Here is a 25,236-nt window from a genome sequence, read left to right on the forward strand (position 1 = left end):
GTCGCTTTACCTGGCTGTAATGTCAAGTCCATGCAAGTGGGAAAGCCATCGAGAAAGCGATTGGAAAGCATCCTGTGCTAAACATAGCTTGTTATTTCTAGAAGTCTTTATCACTTTCACAATACAGAAAAATGATTGTACAGGGTAAACGACTGTCTGCATGTATACATTAAGCACGAATATATCTGGCTTTATCATCATGTTCATTTTCCGGACTACACGCAGAAGATATTAAGTAAGATAAAATGTATCTTAACAGAAAATTTATCTGTGATTCGCAATGCCTCTCTTATAGCTTCTGCCATTGAGGATCGATGAGTGTCCTAATGGCACTTCTGTGCTTCTTAAAGAAGTCCGTGACTTGGTCTTTTTTAATTTTCGACCAACAGCTATCGTTGTGCTTAAGCATCAGTTGGTCACAGAAATCTATAAAAATCTATAATTTTACGTTGTTCAGTCTTGCACTGAGCGATTCGTTATTTCACAATATTATCGAAGGCTATTTTCTTTTTTTTTTTAATACAATTTCCTTGTCTTTCTGGCACCGATTTTCGTTTTCATTCCTTCAGTAGTTTCATTTACTTCAATTTTTATTCCTAAATCTCTTCCTGCACTTCTTCTCTCACCTCAGAAATTTTTTTGTCAACACTTCTTTGCAGTTACCATTTTAGTTCCTCAATGGTTTGTCCTGTTTCATCCTTAAGACTGCCACATGTTTCTTAAAATCTTTTAGCCCAAGATTTAATTTGAGCTATTTCAATCATTACCATTCAGATAATTTATCGCATATATCAAACAAGTCAGTAAATTTGCTTACACACTAGAATCGAATTTAGTTTCCATTGTCATCCCTTGTTCCACATTCGCTATTACAGATTCATTTTCGTCATTTCTGTATCAAAAAAGCCAAAATCATAATCTTTCTAGTTCATTTGAACTTTGTGGTCCATTTATGATATTATTATAATACTGTTGTAATAAGAGAAACAGTCTGTTGGTGAACTTCGTAGTGAAACAGAAGAAGCACTGAATAGTGTCAAACGTGAAATCTATGGTTTTACCCCAGTTAGAAACCTCTGAAGCTGATGAAAAAAATATATACATACCCTATATCCCAGAGAGAGATGGGAAGTTAGAGGAAGAACTAGAACAACTGAAGAAGGTATGGAAAAAAATATTTCAGCTAGATAAAACAGGCGTAATAAGCAAATACAGCATGATGAAATAAATATAGGGGCTTTGGTTTAGATTAAGACCCATGAAAAATCGAAAGAGATAAATTCAGAGATTTTAGCTTTTTTACATGTCTAAGGAGATTTTATGTGCCCAACATATGAAACTCAAATGTATATTATCTTTTGTACCTAAAATACGCAAACGAATATGGCCTGTGAAATAGTGGTGAACTTAGAGCCCTACAGACCAAGAAGAGACAGAATGAGGAAGTTCAATAAAATAGGACGGGCACCTCTGCTAAAGAATCCAACGAAGAGCGGGAATAAAAGAAACATTAAACTTGAGAAGCAAGAGAATTAATAGCCTGGAAACGTAGTATAAACACTGAGGGACGGATGAGATAAAGCAGAAATGGAACACAGGGTAACAGTGAATTTTTTTTCTTTTGAAAGTGTTAGAAAGGGAGGCCATTTGAGTAGTTTAGTATAAGATTGTGATAAATGTGGAATAAATGTACTTGTACTCATGTGTTCAAGACTTAAGGACGAAAGTAACTTTCGCATGCTTTGTCACTGCCAAATAACACAGCTCAATGAACTTTGGACCAAAAATACAAAGAACTGTTGCAGTGTTGTACATAAGGTAACTGAAAGAAATACGCAGTGAGGCGAACAGAAATGACAGTTTTAGTCAAAGGTACTAATTACACTGAAGTACCGCAATTTATGGTGGTCCCCTGAACATTACAGAAGTCGGGACATGATTCTTGATAGGGTGAGTGATGACCACAGACAGCAAAGCATACTCTGCAACATTCTCCCATGCCTGCCAAAAGGTCGGTGGTAGGGCGTTCCATTCCACCACCATCATGGTTGACAGCTGCTAGATGGTCGTTGGTGCACGTGGACGTACTGCAGTATGTCCAACAACACATCCCACACCTGCTTGATGGGATTTAAGTCACAGAAACGGGCAGGCCAGTCCATCCACCGAATATACTCTCGTTCCAAGAGCTGATTGATGTGGTCCTACATCGTAATCCATAAAAATGAAGTCAAGACCGAATGCACTCCTGAAAAGATAAATGTGGGAAGGAGTTCTGTGTCACAATAATGTTGAGAGGTGAGTGTACTGTGTTCAAAGATTTGGGGGTTAGCATGTCCATGCAACATTATGCCTCGCCACACCAAACACATGGACCACCGAACTGATCGTGTACAAAAACGTTCCTGAGTGCATTATGTGGACCCACCTCTTGCCGTATGAGGGTATACCGAGAATCACTACTCATACCAGATCTGCTCTCATCCGAGAATGTCCTGTTCGTCTACCTGCCAACGATCTTTGATCGAGCAATGGGAGCAGACTTCGATGCTGCCGGCTGTTCTCCTGATGGCTGACCGGAGCATGACACCTCACAACTTCACGAATTTTGTGCAGAGCTCATAGTTCCTCCTCTGAATGCAATCTGCAGTACTGTCAGGCGTTCTGCGACCACCTATTTTCTGAAGCTGCTATCAGCTGTGGCCAGAGCAAGCAACTCCATCCGCATAGCACGGCCTCTGCCCTGCGGTGTCACTGGGCTGTGATGCCGCTGCTAGGGAACGAGACTGCACGCCACGAGCTGGTGCCGCCGAACATGTCATCTTCCACAAGGCCCAAGGAGTGATGGTGCGACCAGATCCTGACAGCACAGACCCAGCGCTGTTACCTAACGTAGCGTCGAGCCCCATGGGCGTTCCAGTACATGGGATGATGCTATTGCATATTGTGGCGATTAGATGGGAGCATAGTGGAACGAGACGCATTGCTAAGGATGTGGGATCAGCCAGACGAGTGTCATTTGCTTCTTACATCGACATACCGAACGACATACACTGACCCTCCTCCACATTGGTCCAGTCCCTATGCTCTTAGAACCATTGCGAGCGTCAATGATACTCAGTGCACTGGCCGTTGGGAAAAAGAGACCATCCCATCCAGTCGCAGTGCCACTGTAAAGTGTGAGAATGTAGATGTGGTTGCAATTATACCTGCTGTTTGGCATGAGTCCCATTCCCTCTGTTGTTCAATGTAGCCATCATCTGCTGTGTAGTTGACAGTGGTCGAACACCTCTTCTCCTTTCGGCACAGAGTCTGTGGTTCAGAATGCTACCCGTGCATGCAAAATTAAGCTATGAGCAATATCAAACTCTTGGTCTAACTCATCACACTTCATATTTCTTTCAGTTTCCCGACGATTTTTCCCCATGTGAAGTCACCCCTATGTTGACCCAGACCATGTTGTAATTAAGAACACCACCAAAGTGCTGGTGGATTGACACATGTTGTCTTTTTCCAGTACTTCAACTGTCTCGTTTTGTGGGACCAGCCCCATTTGTCACTGTGTGACACTGACCTCACACCATGTGACATCCAGCTTTCTGTGCAAGGCTGGGAGTCATCAGACCTGTTTTCGCATTTTCATTCATTTCCAACCAGTAGTTAATATGTTATGCTTCTTTATCTATCTCGCCCTCAAGTTTTGCAGAGCAGTGTATTTTGGTTTCATGTCTTCTGTTTTAATTACTTATATTGAGCGCGGGGTGTGTGGGTGAGGGATATAAAAGGTGGGAGCGTGAGTTAATGAATAAGTATTTAGGGGATTGTCTGCAATATCCGAAAAGTCAGTAAGATGGACTTGAAATAATTTGAAACAGCCATAATATTGACATCTTGGGTTGTCGGGTGTTCTGCCGGATATCAGCGTCGTACTTGCACGATATTTCGGTCACGTAGCTCGTAACCTTCATCAGGTGCGACCTGAGACTGCTCCTCGAGTGGACCTGGTCCAGAAATACTGGACCAGGTCCACTCGAGGAGCAGTCTCAGGTTGCACCTGATGAAGGTTACGAGCTACGTGACCGAAATATCGTGCAAGTACGACGCTGATATCCGGCAGAACACCCGACAACCCAAGATGTCATTAGATCGTCGGGAAAGCCTGAAGAGTTACAGCCATAATATTACTATATGTGTATTGAAACTTAATGTTTAAAAATTACTCAGAGGAACAAAAACTGGTACACTGATAAAGATGTGAAGTGAAAGAACTGAAAACGTTACTACTTAGTGTACGTTGCTACAAATTGTGAAATACCTTATCCACTGAGATTAAACTGAAAACCTTTTTTGTATAATTCCTTTACTTAATATTCAACAGAAAACCCCTTTTGGTAATACACTGAAGCGCCAAAGAAACTGGTACAGGTGTGCGTATTGAAATACAGAGATATGTAAGGAGGCAGAAACCGGTGCTGCAGCTGGCAACTTCTATATAAGACATCAAGTGTCTGCCGCAGTTTTTAGGTCGGTTACTGCTGCTACGGTGGCAGATTATCACGATTTAAGTGAGTCTGAACGTGGTATTTTAGTCGGCACACGAACGATGGGACACACCACCTTCGAGATAGTGATGAAGTGGGGATTTTCCCGTACGACCATTTCACGAGTGTACCGTGAATATCGAGAATCCGGTAAAACATCAAATCTCCGACATCGCTGCGCCCGGAGAAAGCTCCTGCAAGAACTGGGCCAACGACGACCGAAGGCAATCGTTCAACGTGACAGAAGTGAAACGCTTCCGCAAATTTCTGAAGATTTCAATCCTGGCCCATCAACAAGTGTCAGCGTGTGAACCATTCAACGAAACATCACCAATATGGGCTTTCGGAGCCGAAAGCCCACGCGTGTACTCTTCATGACTACACGACACAAAGCTTTAGGCCTCGCCTGGATCCGTCTACACCGACATTGGACTGTCTATGACTGGAAACATGTTGTCTGGTCGGACGAGTCTCGTTTCAAATTGTATCGAGTGGATAGACGACTAAGGGTATGGAGACAACCTCATGAATCCATGGACCCTGCATGTCAACAGGGCACCGTTCAAGTTGTCAGGGGCTCTGTAGTGGTGTGGGGCGTGTGCAGCTGGAATGATATGGGACACATGATACATCTAGATACGACTCTGACTGGTGACACATACGTAAGCATCGTGTCTGACCACCTGCAACGCTTCATGTCCATTGCGCATTCCAACGGACTTGGGCAATCCCAGCAGGACAATATGACACACCACATGTCAAGAATTGCTACAGAGTGGCTCCAGGAACACTCTTCTGAGTTTAAACACTTCCACTGGCCAGCAAACTCCCCAGACATGAATATTATTGAGCATATCTTTGATGCCTTGCAGCATGCTGTTTGGAAGAGATCTCCAGCCCCTCGTACTCTTACGGATTTATGGACAGCCCTGCAGGATTAATGGTGTCAATTCCCTTCAGCACACAGTCACCAGTCGAGTCCATACCACGTCGTGTTGCGGCACTTCTGCGTGCTTGCAGGGGCCCTACACGATATTAGACACATGTACCAGTATCTCTGGGTCTTCAGTGTATGTATACACATATATATTTCCATTTAATAGCCTTCAGATGAAGGAAGATCTCAGAGTGGAATGGCCTATGATGCTTCACCATACATTTGTGATTCATGGTCGTTGGGTATGTCGATGTAAGATCGAAATGACACTCCTCGGGCTGATGCCACATCCTTGGCAATGCGTCTCGTGCCACTATACTCCCATCTAATCGCCACAGTATGCAATAGTATCATCCGATGTACTGTAACGCCCGTGGGAATCGACGCTACATTAGGTAACAGCGTTGGGTCTATGCTGTCAGGATCTGGTCGCACCATCACCCCTTGGGCATTGACAAGTGGCCTTGTGGAAGATGACCTGTTCGGTAGCACCAGCTCGTGGCGTGCAGACTCGTCCCCTAGCAGCGGCATCACCGCCCAGTGACACTGCAGGGCAGAGGCGGATGGAGTTGCTTGTTCTGGCTATAGTTGATAACAGCTTCTGAAAATGGGTGGTCACAGAACTCCTGACAGTACTGTAGATTGCATTCAGGGGAGGAACTATGAGCTCTGCACAAAATTCGCGAAGTTGTGAGGTGTCATGCTCCGACCAGTCAACAGGAGAACAGCTGGCAGCATCGAAGTCTGCTCGCATTGCTCCATCAAAGATCGTTGGCAGCTAGACGAACAGGACATATTCACAGAGGTGACAAAAGTCATTTGATACCTCCTAAAATCGTCTCGGAGCACCTTTTGCCCGGTGTAGTGCAGCAGATCGACGTAGCATGGACTCAACAAGTCGCTGAAAGTCCCCCGCAGAGAAACTAAACCATGCTGCCTCAATAGCCATCCATAATCGCGAAAGTGTTGCCGGTGCAGGATTTTGTGCACGAACTGACTTTTCGATTATGTCTCATAAATGTTCGATTGGATTCATGTTTGGTGGTTTGTGTGGCTAAATCATTTGCTGGAATTGGCTACAATGTTCTTCAAATCAATCACGAACAACTGTGGCCTGGTGACATAGCGTATCGTCATCCATAAAAATTCCAGCGTTGTTTGGAACATGAAGTCCATGAATGACTGAAAATGGTCTCCAAGTAGTTGAACATAGCCATTTCCAGTCAATGATCGATTCAGTTCGACCAGAGGATCCAGTCTATTCCATGTAAAGCAGCCCACACCATTATGGAGCCACAGTGCCATGTTGACAACTTGGGTCCATGGCCTCATGGGGTCTGCATCACACTCGAACCCTACCATCAGCTTTTACAAGCTGTTGTCTGGACTCATCTGACCAGGTCACGGTTTTCCAGTCGTCTAGGACCCAACTGATATGATCACGAGCCCAGGAGAGGCTCTGCAGGCAATGTAGTGCGGTTAGCAAAGGCGTTCATGTCCGTCATTGCTGCAGTAGACCACTGTCCTAACGTATACGTTCGTCGTACGTCCCACATTGATTTCTGTGGTTATTTTACGTAGTATTGGCTGGTTCAAATGGCTCTGAGCACTATGCGACTTAACTTCTGAGGTCATCAGTCGCCTAGAACTCAGAACTAATTAAACCTAGGCCGGCCGGTGTGGCCGTGCGGTTCTGGGCGCTACAGTCTGGAACCGAGCGACCGCTACGGTCGCAGGTTCGAATCCTGCCTCGGGCATGGATGTGTGTGATGTCCTTAGGTTAGTTAGGTTTAATTAGTTCTAAGTTCTAGGCGACTAATGACCTCAGAAGTTGAGTCGCATAGTGCTCAGAGCCATTTGAACCATTTTTTTAATTAAACCTACCTAACCTAAGGACATCATACACATCCATGCCCGAGGCAGGATTCGAACCTGCGACCGTAGCGGTCGCGCGGTGCCCGACTGTAGCGCCCAGAACCGCTCGGCCACTCCGGCCGGCTTACGTAGTATTCCTTGCCTGTTATCACTGACAGCTCTACGTGGGAACTCTGCTCCTGGTTGTTCAGCGGAGTCCATCAGCCACTGCGTTGTCTGTGGTGAAAGGTAATGCCTGAAATTTGGTATTCTTGGCACACTCTTGACACAGTGAATCTCGGGGCATTGAATTCCCTAACGATTTCCGAAATGAAATGTGCCATGCATCAATTTCCAACTACCATTCCGCGTTCAAAGTCTGTTTGTTCCTGTTGTGCGGCCATAATGACGTCAGGAACATTTTCACCAGAATCGCTGAATAAAACTGAGAGCGCCGCCAATGCACTGCCCTTTCATACCTTACGTACGTGACACTACCACCATCTGTGTGTGTGCATATCGCTATCCCATGACTTTTGGCACTTCAGTGTACCATTCGTAGCTGCAACCTCCAGGCTGGATGGCCTGAAACTAAAAAGATGTCAGACCGACACAGGTGCATCGCTTTGGCGTGTTGGCTGCATATTTGCATACTTCCAGTGGAACTGGAGGACTATTTTTACAGGGTCAGCCCAAAGACATTGCCTTTGTGAGGTGGCCATGATATCACTTGGTCTGCATTTCTTGTCTGATTAACTTCTCAGGACACCCTAGTTACAGTTGAAAGGTTATCTCAATTGCCTTTCAGGAGCGATGGCAGAGGTATTTTGTAGAGTGAGTATACTAAATAGTTCTTCTTGCGTCCGAGTTACGCCTTCTTACTCCACTCTGCATGATCAACACAATGATGACATTCTCTGTGATGTCAGTCTGCTGCACTGGCACTTTGGACACCCAGCTCTTCCACAGTGTAGCAATTAGCTCTGCCTTGCGGTTACAAGAACAGGGGTCCTTCCTTGTTGACATTCTGCTCGTGTTGCATACTGACTTGCTTCGGTTGCCTCTTGCATTACCACATAACAGTACTTTCATCTGTTCATATATCTCTTTAATCGTGATTATAAATGTGCATTGCATTCGATGGTTAAACAATTTACGCACATGTTTCTGTCAAGCGCAAAACAGTGTTTCATTAAGTCGCCAGTCATTCTGAATAAAACGTTCAGTTTCTTTAAAGTGTATTCCATTTAATTGCAATCTCCGTATGTATAGACACATTTTTCAGACAGCAGGTGTTTTATCTTTAAGAAACATTCAGGCATCTCCAGGCAAAGACAGGCCACGTATTATAATTTTTTTTCAACTCTAAGAAAGTTAATATAGTAGTTTTTCTCCATAAATGGGGCTGTTTATCATTGTAAAGTAAGAATGATCTACGTTTCTGTTTCGGCTTTGAGAAGCAAGCAGCACTGGGGAGGGCTTAATTGGGAAACTACCTGACGGAACTTTAGTTACGTCTAGAAAGGCTGGAAACGGACCGCGTGGGGTAGCCGTTCGATCTAGGGCGCCTTGCCACGGTTCGCGCGGCTCCCGCGTTCGGGGATTGGAGGCCTCCCTCGGGCATTTGTATGTGTGGTGTCCTTAGCGTAAGCTAGTTTAAGTTAGAGGAAGTAGTGTGTAGGTCTAGGGACCGATGACCTCAGCAGTTTCGTCCCATAGGAACTTACCACAAATTTCCAAACTTTTCCTGGAAACGTACACACATTTAAAATAGTTTACCTAAGCCCCCCTAATGCGCCAGAAGCTAGCATATGTTATAGTTCCATAAACAAAAATCATAGCTGACCCTATATCTATGTTGTACGGGAAATGAGGTCTTACCTTCGTAGCGTAGGCCTGTCTTGCTGCATGTAACGACAGAGCCTGCCGCCTGGCATAAGAGTTCTGCTCGGCGGTGTTAACGCCACAATAGCCTACTCTGGGCGTATTGCTTTCCAGGTTTAGTACATTTCTCGAATTCTTTTGCGAAAGGTCTCAACGTCAATATTAACAAGCACTATTCACTGTAATATTTATTCCAGGCACTACTGAATACAGTTATGACAAGTATATGGTTCCATTAAAAAACCATACTTGTTTCAATATCTTACTTCATACTAGAATTCAGCGTTGTCCATATAAAAAATTATGTGCAGCTCAGCATACTAGCAATTGTAGAAAGCCTTGTTTAGGTATCCGGAACAGTTCATGAAATAAAAGGGATGCTACGTCTTATATGACGTGAAAGGTGTCTCACCCTTGCCTTACGGAGGTTGTGCGGAAGGAGTTTGCTGAGTCAGTACATGTTGTTGTTGTTGTGGTCCTCAGTCCTGAGACTGGTTTGATGCAGCTCTCCATGCGAGTCAGTACAATGAATAGTTATTCTTGTATCCGACATACACCTCCTTTTCCACTCTAGATTGTCAACACCATATACAGAGTGATTCAGTTGCTCCTACCGATGTCGTTTTATGCAACACGCAATGTTACATACGGCCTTAAAAACCATGCGAGAGATTTTCGTGTCTCTCGCTCAATACATAAAAACTATAAGTCCTACAGAGAAAATGAACAGGACCTTTTCATGGGAAATTTAATGCAGCTAAATTTTGTACTGGGATAGATGTTTGCTAGCGGCTGTAATTTTCCGGTTATTCCAGGAAAACGTCCAAAAGTGACCTTCAAACGCATCCCCAATCCCACACCCAGCCCCCACCAGTCACGAGTGATGTTTTGTGTAAATTTTATCTAATAATTTTGCGAAATTTATAGCATAAAATAAACAATTACATCATTGTAGTCGTCATGAATTCTGGCTACGAAACTACTGTGTTTGTAAGGATTAAGTTTGGATCAAATTGTCAGCGTAATTAGTTTTGGCATAACGTTAACAAAAGTGTTTTTTTTATTATCCTCGCAGGACCATTTAAATTAATAATGTTAACGAAATAGCCGACTATGCTGGTAGCGTAATAGCCCAATCAATAGACACCAAAGCAGAACAAATATCGGGAATAGTTCGGGTATAGTGGTAGGAGGAAGTGCCATGAACAACGTACTAGAAATCCTGACTGGTGTGGGATGAGTGTAGGGTACAAAACCTAACAACGTTAAATTTCCTACTAAAAGGTCCGCCGGCCGCGGTGGTCTCGCGGTTCTAGGCGCGCAGTCCGGAACCGTGCGACTGCTACGGTCGCAGGTTCGAATCCTGCCTCGGGCATGGATGTGTGTGATGTCCTTAGGTTAGTTAGGTTTAATTAGTTCTAAGTTCTAGGGGACTTATGACCACAGCAGTTGAGTCCCATAGTGCTCAGAGCCATTTGACTAAAAGGTCCTATTAATTTTTTCTGTAGGATCAATAGTTTGCGCGTAACGAGTGAGAGAATGTGAAAATCTCGCGCTTGGGTTTCGAAGGCAAAAAAAAAAAAAAAAAAAAAAAAAAGTTCAAATGTGTGTGAAATCTTATGGGACTTAACTGCTAAGGTCATCAGTCCCTAAGCTTACACACTACTTAACCTAAATTATCCTAAGGACAAACACACACACCCATGACATGAATCAGCATGCTTGCCTTCTTTGTAGCTTTGTTTTTTACAAAGATATGAACAGCGGTATGACTTTTTTAAACGGCACCCTGTGTTTTTTATTCGATGATTCATTTACTCTCCTGAAGACCTATTCAGAATTGTATCACAGTGTACCATTCACTGAACGTAACGTTATTAATTACATAACACAAGATTGACTTTGAGCCCGGGATCACAAACTCGTCCACTTGCTGGGTTTGTCAGAAAAAAAATGAAAACCAAGTAAAAAAATAGCACAAAACTGTCTTTGACTCTCCTGTACCATTGCCCAGGAGTAGAACATTCAAAGGTGCTCAAAGTGCTGACCATGGACACCGATAAATTGGTGCACTCGTTGAATGAAAGAATTGTTTACTGCTTCCAGTGTTGCGTGCTGAAGAGAATTACAAGCAAGCACGAGACGTTCCTGCATGTCCTCTGGAGTTGTTGGAATATCGCGATAGACAACGTCTTTAATGCATCCCCAAAGAAAAAAGTACAGAGGATTTAAATCAGGAGATCAGGTAACTGTTCCTCCTCGACCAATCCATCTGGAAGGATACCTTCCGTTTAGAACACGACGTGCACGCTAGGTATTATGTGTTGATACCACATAAACATTCTGGTTTGTAGCTGCACTTCATCCAGAAGAGGAGGAAGAATTCGTCTGATGAAATAAGGGCCAATAATTGTAGTACCAAGCATCCCCCACCAGACGTTAACTCTCCATTGATGCTGATGTTCCACCTGTCTAAGCCATCGTGGGATGTCGCTGGGCCAATAATGCATGTTCCTTGTATTTACATGTCCTTTGTTTGGGAAGGAACATTCATCCGTAAATAGAACATTGGAGAAGAAGTTCAGGTTGGCAAGGATTTGCTGCTGTGCCCACCGAAAGAACTGTACACGATTCTGGAAATCATTCCCATGCAATTCTTGATGTAGGTGTACATGGTAAGGATGGAACCGGTGACGTGTAAGACTACGATGTACACTGGTTTTAGGAATGCCAGTCTCGCGTTCAAGCTGTCATGTTCTCACATGTGGATTCATAGCAACGGAAGCCAGAACAGTAACTTCAGCAGCTTCGTCTGTGCGAGTGCTACGACGATTGCGTTGTCGTGGGTTGAAACTTCCCGTTTCCTGAAGCGTTGGAACAAGACGAGAAAATATCCGTCGGGAAGGTGGGTTCTTGTCAGGATATCGCTCTCTGTACAGTTCGGCTGCCTGCGTAGCATTTCGCCTACCTTCAACAACAACAACAACAACAACAATAAAAGAAACGTTATGACGATGCAGTTTGTAGGAAGGACAGCCTTTACTGTGTGCCTACATTACAGAACAGTATTTAAAAGGACTAAACTACTGTACTAAATGTACCCATACATAACAGTACTGCAATTACTTTTCTGCTAACTTACATTCCTCATAGATGAGTAGCATTCCTACCTTCTCTTCGTTGGTGTACATTCTACTCACACAACTCTTCTACTGACGATGGTTGACGGAATGACGGGTGTATAGTCTACTTATGTTTACATTTGTCCTCTGTCAACGTCAGTGCGTGAATGTGTCCCATTATCCCGAGTACCTGCACTAAGCGCTGGGAGCGTCAAAGTCAGTGTTGTGTTATGTAATTAATACCGTTGTGTTTCAGTCATGGTACACTGTGATACAATTTTGAGTAGGTCTTTACGAGAGGAAATGAATTACAGAATAAAAAATACGGGGTGCCATTTAAAAAAGTCATACCTCTGTTCATATCTCTGTAAAAAAAACAGAACTGCAACAAAGGCAATCATGCTGATTGATGTCCCCCTGACGGCTACAGAACATTTGCTTGAAACATTTTGTAATTTGTGTCTGGACAAACAGTTATTTAGAGTGGTCAAGATAAATGGGACACTGAAGAGCAAAAGAACTTGTACAGCTGCCTAATATCGCGTAGGGCCCCGCGAGCACGCAGACGTGCCGTTACACGACGTGGCATGGGCTCGACTAATGTCTGAAGTAGTGCTGAAGGATATCGGCACCATGAATCCTGCAGGGTTCTCCATAAATCCGTACGAGTGCGGGAGTGTAGAGACCTCTACTGAACAGCACGCTGCAAGATATCAAAGATATGCCCAATAATGTTCATGTCTGGGAACTTTGCTGGCCAGCGGAAATATTTAAACTAAGAAGTGTGTTCCTGGAGCCACTCTGCAGTAGTTCTGGACGTGTGTGATGTAGCATTGTCCTGCTGGAATTGCACAAGTCAGTCGGAATGCACAATGGACATGAATGGATACAAGTGATCAGACAGGATGCTTACGTATCTGTCACCTGTCAGAGTCGTATCTAGACGTATCAGGGGTCCCATATCACTCCAGGTGCATACGCCCTACACCATTACAGAGCCTCCACAAGCTTGAACAGTCCCCTACTGACATGCAATGTCTATGGATTCATGAGATTGTCTGAATATCCGTACACGTCCATCCACTCGATACAATTTGAAACGAGACTCGTCCAACCAGGCAACATGTTTCCATTCATCAACAGTCCAATGTCAGTGTTCATGGGCCCAGGCGAGGCGTAAAGCTTTGTGTCGTGTAGTCACCAAGGGTACACAAGTGGGCCTTCGGCTCTGAAAGCCCATATTGATGATGTTTCGTTGAATGATTCGCACGCTGATGCTTGTTGATGGCCCAAGATTGAAATCTGCAGCAATTTGCGGAATGGTTGTACTTCTGTCACGTTGAACTATTGTCTTCGGTCGTCGTTGGTCCCATTCTTGCAGGATCTTTCCCGCCGCAGCGTTGTCAGAGCTTTGATGTTTCACCGGATTAAAAAAAAATAGTTCAAATGGTTCTGAGCACTATGGGACTTAACATCTATGGTCATCAGTCCCCTAGAACTTAGAACTACTTAAACCTAACTAACCTAAGGACATCACACAACACCCAGTCATCACGAGGCAGAGAAAATCCCTGACCCCGCCGGGAATCGAACCCGGGAACCCGGGCGTGGGAAGCGAGAACGCTACCGCACGACCACGAGCTGCGGATTCACCGGATTCCTAATATTCACGGTAGACTCGTGAAATGGTCGTATGGGAAAATCCCCACTTCATCGTTACCTTTGAGATGCTATGTCCCATCGCTCGTGCGCCAACTATAACAAGTTGAAACTCACTTAAATCTTGATAACCTGCCATTGTAGCAGCAGTAACCGATCTAACAAATGCTCCAGACACTTGTCTTAAATAGGCGTTGCCGACCGCAGCCCCGTATTCTGCCTGTTTACATATCTCTGTATTTTAATACGTGCCTATACCAGTTTATTTGGCGCCTCAGTGTGTTCTAAGGAAGAGTCGAATACTCTGAGAGGTGGGAGTACTTATCGTAACAACAAGAAAATTATTCCAGTAAAGATGGGTCCGGAAACGCATACTTTCCGAGATAAACACATGTTTGTAGGAAGGGCTGCGCCATGCTTGGTTGTGGATATTAGCCCAGTCGTTGCACTGGCACTCCATCAAATGTGTCGGTAGGGTATTATGATGCCTTATTCACAGTACTCTACCTACCATTAGGTGGTATGCAGTGAGTTGTGTGGTTTGAGTTGTGTTGTAGACTACGTTAGTTTTCATCACGTTTGTGTGGCTTATTATACAGCACTGTTAAGACTACGTTAGCCGGCCTGTGTGGCCGAGCGGTTCTAGGCGCTTGAGTCCGGAACAGCGCTACTGCTACGGTCGCAGGTTCGAATCCTGCCTCGGGCATGGATGTGTGTGATGTCCTTAGGTTAGTTAGGTTTAAGCAGTTCTAAGTCTAGGGGACTAATGACCCCAGATGTTAAGTCCCATAGTGCTTAGAGCCATTTTGTTAACACTACGTTAGTTTTCATCATGTTTGTGTGACTTACTATACAGCACTGTTAACGTACGTATTATGGTGTTGTACCTTCTTCCAAACGCGGATTCACTTACATGTTTACTGTTATTGCGCTGTTTGTAGCTAAAAATGGTAAAGTACATTTTCACACTTCCACCACTTCTTAGCAACGGAAGCCTACTACTCGACAGGTGAAATGGCATGATATTCTGCTATGGTTTAGGAAACAGATGTAGCCTGCGAGCCCGTGTCGTCTACGCTGAAAAATATCTACAGTGCAGAGTGCCCTGTGGTAAGTTCAGCAGACTTTTCCAGCGTCTGAGGGGCACACGTACCCTTGCGCCTCGCGAGACTGACAGATGAAGGCCCCACGCAGTCTGGATGCCTGACATGGCTGAGCATGTGCTGCAATCGGTGGAAGAGACCCCTGTTACTATTGCAACGATTAGCAGCAGCAGAAGGCGTGTCGCACTCTCCTATCTAGGGGGTAATTCATGAACATTTGCTGTACACATATCATCGACAGCGCGTTTAGGCCCTAAGGCCACAGGCTCATCATAGCAGATGGCGGTTCTATCAATGGCTGTTGCAGAAGTGTGCCACAGATCCACTGACCACATCCAAGATTTTATTTACTGATGGGGCAGGGGTCACAGGAGATGGTTTGTGTATTTCCGTAACTAGCACGTTGTAAGGGCAGATGTAAATCCCCAAGGAATCCATAAAATAGGGCATCGACACCGATTCTCAATCAACGTATTGACAGGTGTACTTGACGATAGATTGATACGGCTATATGTGCTACCACCACCTGCATTTTCTGGACTTTCTCATTAATGTATTGCCTACATTGCTGGAGGATGTGCCATTGCAGCAACGAATACAAATTTGGTTCATGCATGATGGCGCACCAGGACACTTTAACCACAACATGCGCAAACATCTGAAGCAGGCATTTCAGGACCAATGGGTAGGTTGGGTGGGCTCCACACCTTGCCCTGCTCGTTCCCCAGACCTCAATCCCATACGCTTTTGGTTACAGGGACATATGAAGGAATTGGTCTATACCACGCCAATCAATGACGCGCGCATACTACTCGGTTGCATCCTCAATGCATGCCAGCAGGTATATTTCGAAAAGTGCGTCATTCCTTACGTTATAGCGCAGAGGGGTGAATTGTCAAGAATGGAAGCCACGATGTACACCTCCTGTAACACATGTTTATCGCAGAAAGTATGCATATCCGTAATCATGTCTATTGGACTTATCTCAGAAAGTATGCATTTCTGGACCCATGTTTATTTGACTTATTTTTCTTGTTTCGATGGGTACTAACACCTCTCAAAGTATTCGACACTTTCTTTGAACACCCTGTATATATAGGGTGAACATTAATAAAACCGACAAATTGCAGGGCAGATTTCTGACTGGAAATGGAGAAAGAAAGGTTCTATGAACATGTGTCCTGCAGAATCCATTTCTCCAAATCTGGCGTATGCACAGTCCTACGCCTCCCTGCACGTTCATCTGTCTGAAAGGACTCATGGTCACACAAACGCCGAAAAAGGGTTAGCAATGTTGTGTGATGCGGTCGGTGTCTTTGAGGGTACTTGTTTTGGTATAGCCGTGATGCCTCTCAACCGTTTCCATCTGCTTGGCCGTTCACAAACACCATCTCGGCCTGTTCCCGACATGAACACGGGACCATTCCGCTTCTTACAATAGGCTGCGTCAATTACACAGCCTCCAACACACAAGGAACACAAGGCACGTGGACAGTGGAATTGTCATTCGTCAGCGACATCTACCGTAGAAACGATGCATTTCTGGACACATGTTGATAGGACCTTTTTTGCTCCATTTCCAATCAGGAATCCGCCCCTGTGTATGGCGCCTCTCCTAAGGCTCGTCAGGCGCGTTTTCTCTTGTGTTTTGGTGGATATTTGCAATTTAGTTTTTGCAACGTGGTTATGGAGTCAGACCAGACATACACTGCTCATCACGTTTCAGGCGATGCCTAGTGTCAATGGAAAGCGTTGGTTTATTTATCTTGACAAACAAAATTATTTTTAAAGTGGAGTTTTACGTGCCCATTCGATAAAGCGATCCTAAATTAATTAAACTATTGTGATATTTGCTTTACCGACAAGCGACAGTAAAACAGGAAAAGTAACCAGTAGTCCAGCAACGACTGAGTAGCTCTGCTGCATGGCGCTGTCATACAGCAGGAGGCAGGGCGGCACAAGTCGCTGCTTCAGTACTGGAGTACGTGAATAGTTATCATATATGAAAACAATTGCGTTGCAAACAGCATACGTTTTAGTGTCCCCGTTAAGACATATTGAGGAAGCAAATATCGCACTAGACTAACTGGGAATCGTTCTATCGAATGGGCACGTGGTCTTCCGCTTTAAAAATAATGTAGTTTGCAGCAGGGAAGACACCGACATTTTCCACTGGCACTGGGCGTTGCATGAAACCTGATGACCAGTATTTGTTAGGTCTGACGCCATCTACACATTGCAAAATCAAAACTACAAATATCTGCCGAAACACCAGAGAAAATGCGCCTGATGACTGCTAGGAGAGACACCCAGTATATAGGACAAAAACTGAGTTGTAAACAGTATAGTGCACATTCTTTTCATTTTCATAAATTACAAATTGTCGATTGTCGTAGGCCAATATTTCCGCACTTCTTTTCTGATAACCTATGTCACTGCTATCAGAGCTCTATGTTCATTTTACAGAAAAATTAAGGAAAAAACTGGTTTTCTCCAAACAGTGTTAACAAGATTACAACTGTTTTGCCTCTCATGTCTTCATTTTCTTAACTGCATAGCTGTGTTACCGTTCTTATTAATAATGAAAACTTGTTAAGGTAACTTTGGCGGAAATGGTGTCGACAGATCAGAATACATCGTTAGAGTACCTGGATGTGGCGCCAGTCAGCAAGCAGAAAATGGCTGAAGGGCACCCTGAAGGTGTGGATGTAGGCGACTGGCGCCAGCAGCGAGCCGAGCGCCAGCTTGCGCGCGTACTGCGGCCGCGAGGCCAGCATGGCGAGCAGCGCCGTGTTGCCCATGGAGTGGCCCACTGCCTGCAGCTGGCGCCAGCCCGTCACCGCCAGCACGTGGTCTATGGTCGCGGGCAGGTCCCACACGGCCATCTCGTGCCAGCTGTCACACAAAAGTTCTTTTCTAATCATCCACGAATGCAACTGACGAACAGCAGCGCCGGCTTTGCAAAGTTGTAAGAGGTTCACAGCTTCGGAGCCAAAACGGCTGCCGAGTGCCGGGCCTCAATACAGATCTTGAAAGAATCGAGTACGTACAGAGGGTATCAATATTCGGTCACTTCACTGTTTCTACTAGTTGTGCTTTATTTTTACACGAAATGTGTTGCTTTTATTGTTGCCTTCAGTCTGAAGAATAGTTTGCTGTAGCTCTCCAAGCTAGCCTATCCTGTGTAAGATTCTCCATACACTGTCCAGTCACATTAATGTGACCACTTGTCAAAAGCCTGAATTACCAACTTTTGCAGCACGGACAACTGTGAGATGTGCGGGAAGAGAGTCAACGATGATCTGGAAGGTACTGATAGTAATGTGCAGCCTTCAATCCCATGGCCACCTTTGCTCACAGATTCCCAACTGGGTATAAATCCAGAGAGTTTTGTGGACTTGGGGGGTGGGGGGTGGGGGGTGGGGGATGAAGGGATATGGTGCTCTTCGAACCACCGAACCACACAACTACACTGCGAGCTGTGTGACAGGTTGCGTTGTCCTGCTGGTTAATGCCAGTGTGTCGAGGACAAACAAACGGTGGACATGGTCCCCAAGGGTAGATGCATACTTGTGTTGATCTATTGTGCCTTCCAGAATGACGAAATTACCCAAGGAAAGCCACAAGAACATTCCCCAGACGTAACGCTTCCTCCTCCAGCCTTGACCCTTGTGATGATTGTTAGTCTGATAAATGTGGTAGATCTGGAAAGACCAACTGTCTTCACTCAGTGGAGGTCCAGTTGCGGTACTGGCGTTCAAATTCGTTGCCGATGAACAGCTGTCAGAATGGGTGCGTGAACCAGGTGCCTACTGTGGAGGCCCTTATGCTGCAACCTTCGCTGAACAGCCGTTAAGGAGACTCTGTTGGTAGCCCCTTGGTTCATCTGGATGGTCAGTTGCTTAACTGTTGCACATCTGTTCATTTGTACACATCTCTGCAGCTGTTATTCACCCCTTTCATCTATGGCCTGTGGTGCACAACAATTGCCTCAGCGCCGGTTTTGGATAGCGTCATTTTGCAACGCACGGTATACTTTAACCACAGTGGCACATGAACAGCTTACAAACTTAGCCGTTTCGGAAATGCACCCACCCTTGTCTTGAAAGCCAATGATAATGCCCTTTTCAATGTAAGATAAATCTCTCCATTTCCGCAATACGACAACAAATGCACTGTTTTTGGCCCTGCACTGCACTTGTCCTAACAAGCAACCCTTGGCTCGTGAGTGGGCAAGCTGATCGACAAGCGCTATTCCTGTAATAAATGATTTCGGAATGAAAAGAGAACTGAATTAAGTGTACTGGCATGGCGGACAGAATACGTCCAATGGAGGTTGGTTTCGGAGATATTCACGACACGTTTTATATACCCTCGACAGCTAGTGCTGCCAATGGCTGTCTGTCAGTTGTCATTGCACGTAGTCGTCGAACATAGGCAGTGTTCACATTAATGTGAATTGACCATGTAGCCAGCCAGGGTGGCTGAGCGGTTCTAGGTGCTACAGTCTGGAACCGTGCAACCACTACGGTCGCAGGTTCGAATCCTGCCTCGGGCATGGGTGTGTGTGATGTCCTTAGCTTAGTTAGGTTTAAGTAGTTCTAAGTTCTAGGGGACTGATGACCTCAGAAGTTAAGTCCCATAGTGGTCAGAGCCATTTGAACCAGTTTTTGGAGCGTGTATGTACGTAACTACTGTAATCTACATCCATCTGAGCATGTCGGTTTGTTTTTCTTCAACCTATCTTTTAATGTAAGTCATAAGGTAAATATTGATTGACATGTTCCAATATTCTCCGGAGCATGAACTGTTTTTCCTCGAGCTTGGCTTCTACTAGTCTCTCCATTCATCTGTAACTAATTCGTGTCAGTATTTTGTAATCATGACTTATTAATCTGTTGGTTCAGTAATATTGACAAGTATCACACCTGGAACATGCCTTCTCTGTTGTCAGAGGCATCACATTCCTTTTGAATTCTACATATATTAATTTTTATTACATCTTACATATTAAGTGGATTAGTTTCGTTAACAAACAAATAACTTTCAAGAAATTAAAAATACTTTCTCTGAATAGGTGTGAACTATGGCATATTATTTGATAAGTAAATTGCATGTAACCAAAGATTAGTGCTCTGAACTGAGGCCCAATTAGTTTCCATTCTTGCTTTAGATTCTTTTCAGATCTTTCGAGTTTATTTTAGTGTGTATGACCCTCCAATAATGTTCTACTTGTAAATTCTCTATGGGTTTAAGGCGACTGAGGTGGTGTCTGAATAAGATTGTGACGGTTATAAAGAAAACAGCCTTTTACAAAATATTGTGTGTGCTTCTGGTCATTATCTTGGAAATATTTCAGTGTGGATCTAAATCCCAACTTTTCTGCATTGCTATGCTAATTTTGCTTCAACGTAGTGTATAGTAAAGAAATCAAAATCGAGGAACCTGTAATGGAAACAAATGAACAGAGCAATGAAGTCTATAATCAAGTGGAAACAGAAGAAATCGATGAAGACGAACAGGAATAAATAGAAAACGAATAGAAAATGTTCTGGCATAACCACAACTGCCGGAACGAAGATGAATAACGCAAGAGAAGAGAAGGTGGTGAGACGAAGTCGGCCAATGGTGTGCTGATTCAGATTGCACCATGACAGGACAGGACAGGCCTCTACAAGAAGAGAATATAAGTGGCAGTCCTGCCAGCCTAGGCCACTCAGTATTCGGACAGTATTAGCACAACCTAGCAGAGAGTACTACTATTAGCACGGCCTATCAGAGAGTACTACGATAGCAGTGATGTGTGATCCATATTAGTTGGTTGCACAAACAATGTATATAACAAAGGACACTTATTTGCATGTCACCTGTCGCTTGTGACCACTTGTAAATACAAGTGAAGTATTGTCATTCTTCCTATTTGTAATAAAAACTATTAATGTGATTTTGCTTGAATTGTTGTATAGCATTCCGAAAATGCAGCATTCTTTAGGCATCCTATACGAGATGAATGGACAGAACCCCACAGAAACAGGAACAAGTAATAAACACAGTGGAACAGCAGCAGTGGAGTTCACTCAAAATTAATCAAAATTATCAGATTTGATCCAAAAGGTGCAATTGGTCCTGCCGCATTTTTTACACGCTTAAAAAGAGATTGGCCTACTAGTCACAGTGAAGAGTAAAATACCATCATTGTGACAAAAAGAATGACAGTAAACAGCTGTGAACATTCTGAGGCAACATTCTTGGGAAACGAGAGTTCAGAAGAAAAACAAAATGAAATAAAAGGGATGCTAGTAGGCAGACAAAAATACTGCAGAAAGAAACTAAGTAGAGGAAATTCTTGGTGACGAAAGATGGATTAAACAAAGATAAGACGAAAAATCAGAACAAGACTGAAGATTTGCAACTATCTCAAACAAATGAAATGTATGACGAAGGAGAAGAGTAGACTGTTTCTGGCGCTCTAATGCAACGGAAAAATAAATTCTGTATTTTTTATATAAAACAAAAGATTTTTCAAAATTTAAAACTGCGCCAAAAAAATTCTGTATATTTAATTAACTAAACTGATTTATAATGTTAACTAAATACCTATTTTCTAGAATAACACAACTAAATACACTAAACAACTGATTTCTAACTGCATTATTTTATTTACAGCAAGATTGTAGCACAATAATATGCATTACTTGATAAACGTAAGCTATTTTTTTAAAGACATCACATTTAGGAGAAAAGTAAATTAATTAAAACGTATTAGTAAATAAATAAAATTTATTTTTAAAATATCGCATTGTGAAGGTAAGTAACGAAATAAAAATATATTAGTTTATGAAAGTAAATAATTAAAAAAAATCACAGTGTGAACTCTGTATCATGAAATTCACTACTTCTATTATTAAGTTTTTTCATTCCTTTATATTTAAATTAAATATCTCCTTTTTAATTATTTCAAAATCCAAATCAACAATTAATTTAGAAAATCTATTTAGTAAAATAACTTTAAAATCATTATTGAGTTCTAAACAAAGTTGTTCTCCAAATCAGGTATTTAAATATTCACAGGACTTAATATTAAATAAAACATTTATCTCTAGCTGGTTTACTTTTCTGATTTCTTTAGAAATACCTAAATTATTTAGTTTGATTGAAGTTGTTTTCATTTATGTAGAAAAAATTTTAATAGTTTTACAAAAATAAATTTGTAGTTTATATTAAACATATTTTTAAAAAATTGTAATCTTGCACTTAGAACTAAATAATTCGTTGAAAAATATTATTTTTTATTTTTTATAAATCTAATAAAAATTATTTCCTATAAATGGAAAACCAAAACGAAATGCAAACTAAAATAAAAGAAACTTATGTACTAATTGAGGTATGTGAAGAAGATATTGACTGTCCTATTTGCTTAATAATGAAAATAAAAATCAATTTGTTATAACAAATTGCAATCATATTTTTCATAAAGAATGTATTGATAAATGGTTAAAGGAAAAAGGAAATTGTCCACTTTGTAGAAGTATTACTAAATACAAAGAACAAGGAAAAATTGAAATAACTTCATATTAATGCTACCTTTGAAGCATTATTTTTTGATGGACCAACATATTATTACGGTTATAATTCTGATTAATTATATATTTAAATTGTAAAAATTATAAAAACTAGCTTTATTACAAATCTAATAAATTTTTATGTATATAACTGAAGCAATTTCAACAAGAATCTTCTGTGAAAACTAAATTTTTAAATATAGTTATACAGAGAATTCAATTAATAATTTTAATTTACAGAAACATACAAAATATGGTAAAAGAACTATATGTAGATCATGTATAAACAAATACCATCCAAAAAAATTACAATAAAAATCGAAATCCTTGTATGTGTGGAAAAAGTGTTGCTAAATATTACTACAAAGGAAATTTATGACGAAATTCAAGTGAAGAACACACAAAAAAATTATTAACAAATGATAATGAAGAAAAATCTACATCTACAATGAATAATGAAGAAGTTGAAACTAAAGAAACATCTACATCTACAAAGAAATGTAAAAGTTGCTAAGAAATTAAAATATTAAATTGTTTTTACATAAATCCTTCACATAAAGATAAACATAATGATTAATGTAAGAAATGTACTTTAGAATATATTAAGAATTAGAAAGCTAAAGAAGAAGCATTTTGAACTTTATGACTAATTAACTAATAAATAATAATAATTCTTTTTGATTAATTATATAAATCATTAACACGAATTCTTAAAAAAATATTTGATTGTTAAACTAATTGATTGTTAAATTAATAAGTAAACCAATTTTTTTAAAAACTAATTGTTAAACTAAATAATAAACTAATTCTCTTTTTAATTATTTCTCTATTAAATACTAATCCTTGAATCCCTATTAAATAATTATCATTTACTAAAAAATATATATTTTTTTGTCTGATTATTTTTTTGTAATAAATAAAAGAGGAAAATGGAAACTAACATTGCTACACAACTAGAACAATTTGCTGTTGATATACATCATGAAATTTGTAAAATAAATAAATTAAATGGATATTAAAATTTATGTAAAGTTGATTTTATTAAATTTATTATTAAAAATAATAGAAATAATGTTAGAAATAAAACACCTGACATAAGTGAAAATAATACAGATATTATTAAGAAATAATGAATCAGAATGCAGTGTTAAGACTGATATGGTTAACACTGAGTTAATTAAAAACAATACAAAATTTGTTTAAAATATTAGTAAATCTGAAGTACGTAAAAATTGTAGACATTAATAATGGAAGTATGTAAAATTTATACAAATATTGTTAAAATTAATATACCGGTAGAGGTAAGTTAAAATCAAACAAATACTGTTAAACATAACAACAAATTTGAAGTAAGTAAGTAAGTACAATTTTTGTGAAAAGTTACCATATCATGAATGTTATGTCGTTTTTCTAACTAAAGAGCATAAACCATTAAACAGAAAATTTCCATTTTTTTTAAAAATGTAATTGTAAAACCAAAACTAAGGGATAGAAAAACAATTAAATATTACTTAGTTGTAAAGCATTTCAAAATAGAAGACAACCAATAGATTTTGAAAATAGTATAAATATTCCTAATCCTAATCATTGCTTAACTCCAGTAAAAACAAAAATTTTTCAAATTGTGACAGACTAGTAGAAAGTACATCATGGTTTAAAGTTGAATTTTAATTTATGTTGTGAATATAAACAACAAACAAATGACAAATAAAGAATTTGGACAACAAAGACGAAACTACACTATTTAACAGAAACAGATTTTACTAAAAATTAAAACAAGGTAAAAAGAGATATTATAGAAAATATATATAATTTTCAAGCACAAAGATCAGGATGGTCATTAGATAGAATTATATGTTTACAAGTAGCAATTAATAAATTTTTTCCACTAATAGGTTTATTATATATTGATTTACATAAAATAATAAAACACAAAAAAGCTTGTATTAATATAAAAAATAGTGATCAAAGATGTTTTATATACGATACAAAATCAGCTATGTTTCCTGTAGATAGACATGCTGAAAGAATGACAAAATATAAAAATATTGGTCTTAATCTTGATAAAAAAAAACTTGAAAATATTGAATTTCTTGTATTGGTTGATCATATTGCAAAAATAGAAAATATAATTAATGTATCTAATTGTGTTTTAGCATTTGACAATGAAGATGAAAGTATCAAGTGTATCCATTAAAAATTACAAAATCTAAAAAGGAAAAAATTGTAAATCTACGATATTTCAAGTAAGATAACAATTCCACTATTGTTACTTAAATATTTTATCTAGACTTGTAACAAGTCAAATTAATATACGTGAAAAAATAAAATTTATTTGTGATTTATGTTTACTATATTACAATAGTGAAGAAAAATTAGATAATCATACACCAAATTGTTGTACAAAAAAACATTAAAAGTTGATACGAAAAGTGAAGGAGAATATGTTTATTTTAAAAATTACCAATACACACAAAAAGATACATTTGTTATTTATTGTGATATTGAAGGTTAACCTTTAAATATGGATAATTGTGAACCAAATCCAGTAAAACCATGTACAATGATAGATCA

At 40.8% G+C, this 25,236-nt stretch overlaps 1 protein-coding gene across 1 annotated transcript in view; it reads right to left on the reverse strand.

Moving 5' to 3' along the window:
- Positions 1–25,236, reverse strand: part of LOC126249455 (lipase 1-like) — a 135,886-nt gene that overhangs the window by 61,923 nt on the left and 48,727 nt on the right. Inside the window, exon 3 of the mRNA XM_049951108.1 lies at positions 17,749–17,995. Coding sequence (XP_049807065.1) covers positions 17,749–17,995 — 247 coding nt within the window. The remainder of the gene's footprint in view (positions 1–17,748; positions 17,996–25,236) is intronic.

This window comes from Schistocerca nitens, chromosome 3, assembly GCF_023898315.1.
Source record: "Schistocerca nitens isolate TAMUIC-IGC-003100 chromosome 3, iqSchNite1.1, whole genome shotgun sequence".
NCBI classification, from domain to species: Eukaryota; Metazoa; Arthropoda; class Insecta; order Orthoptera; family Acrididae; genus Schistocerca; species Schistocerca nitens.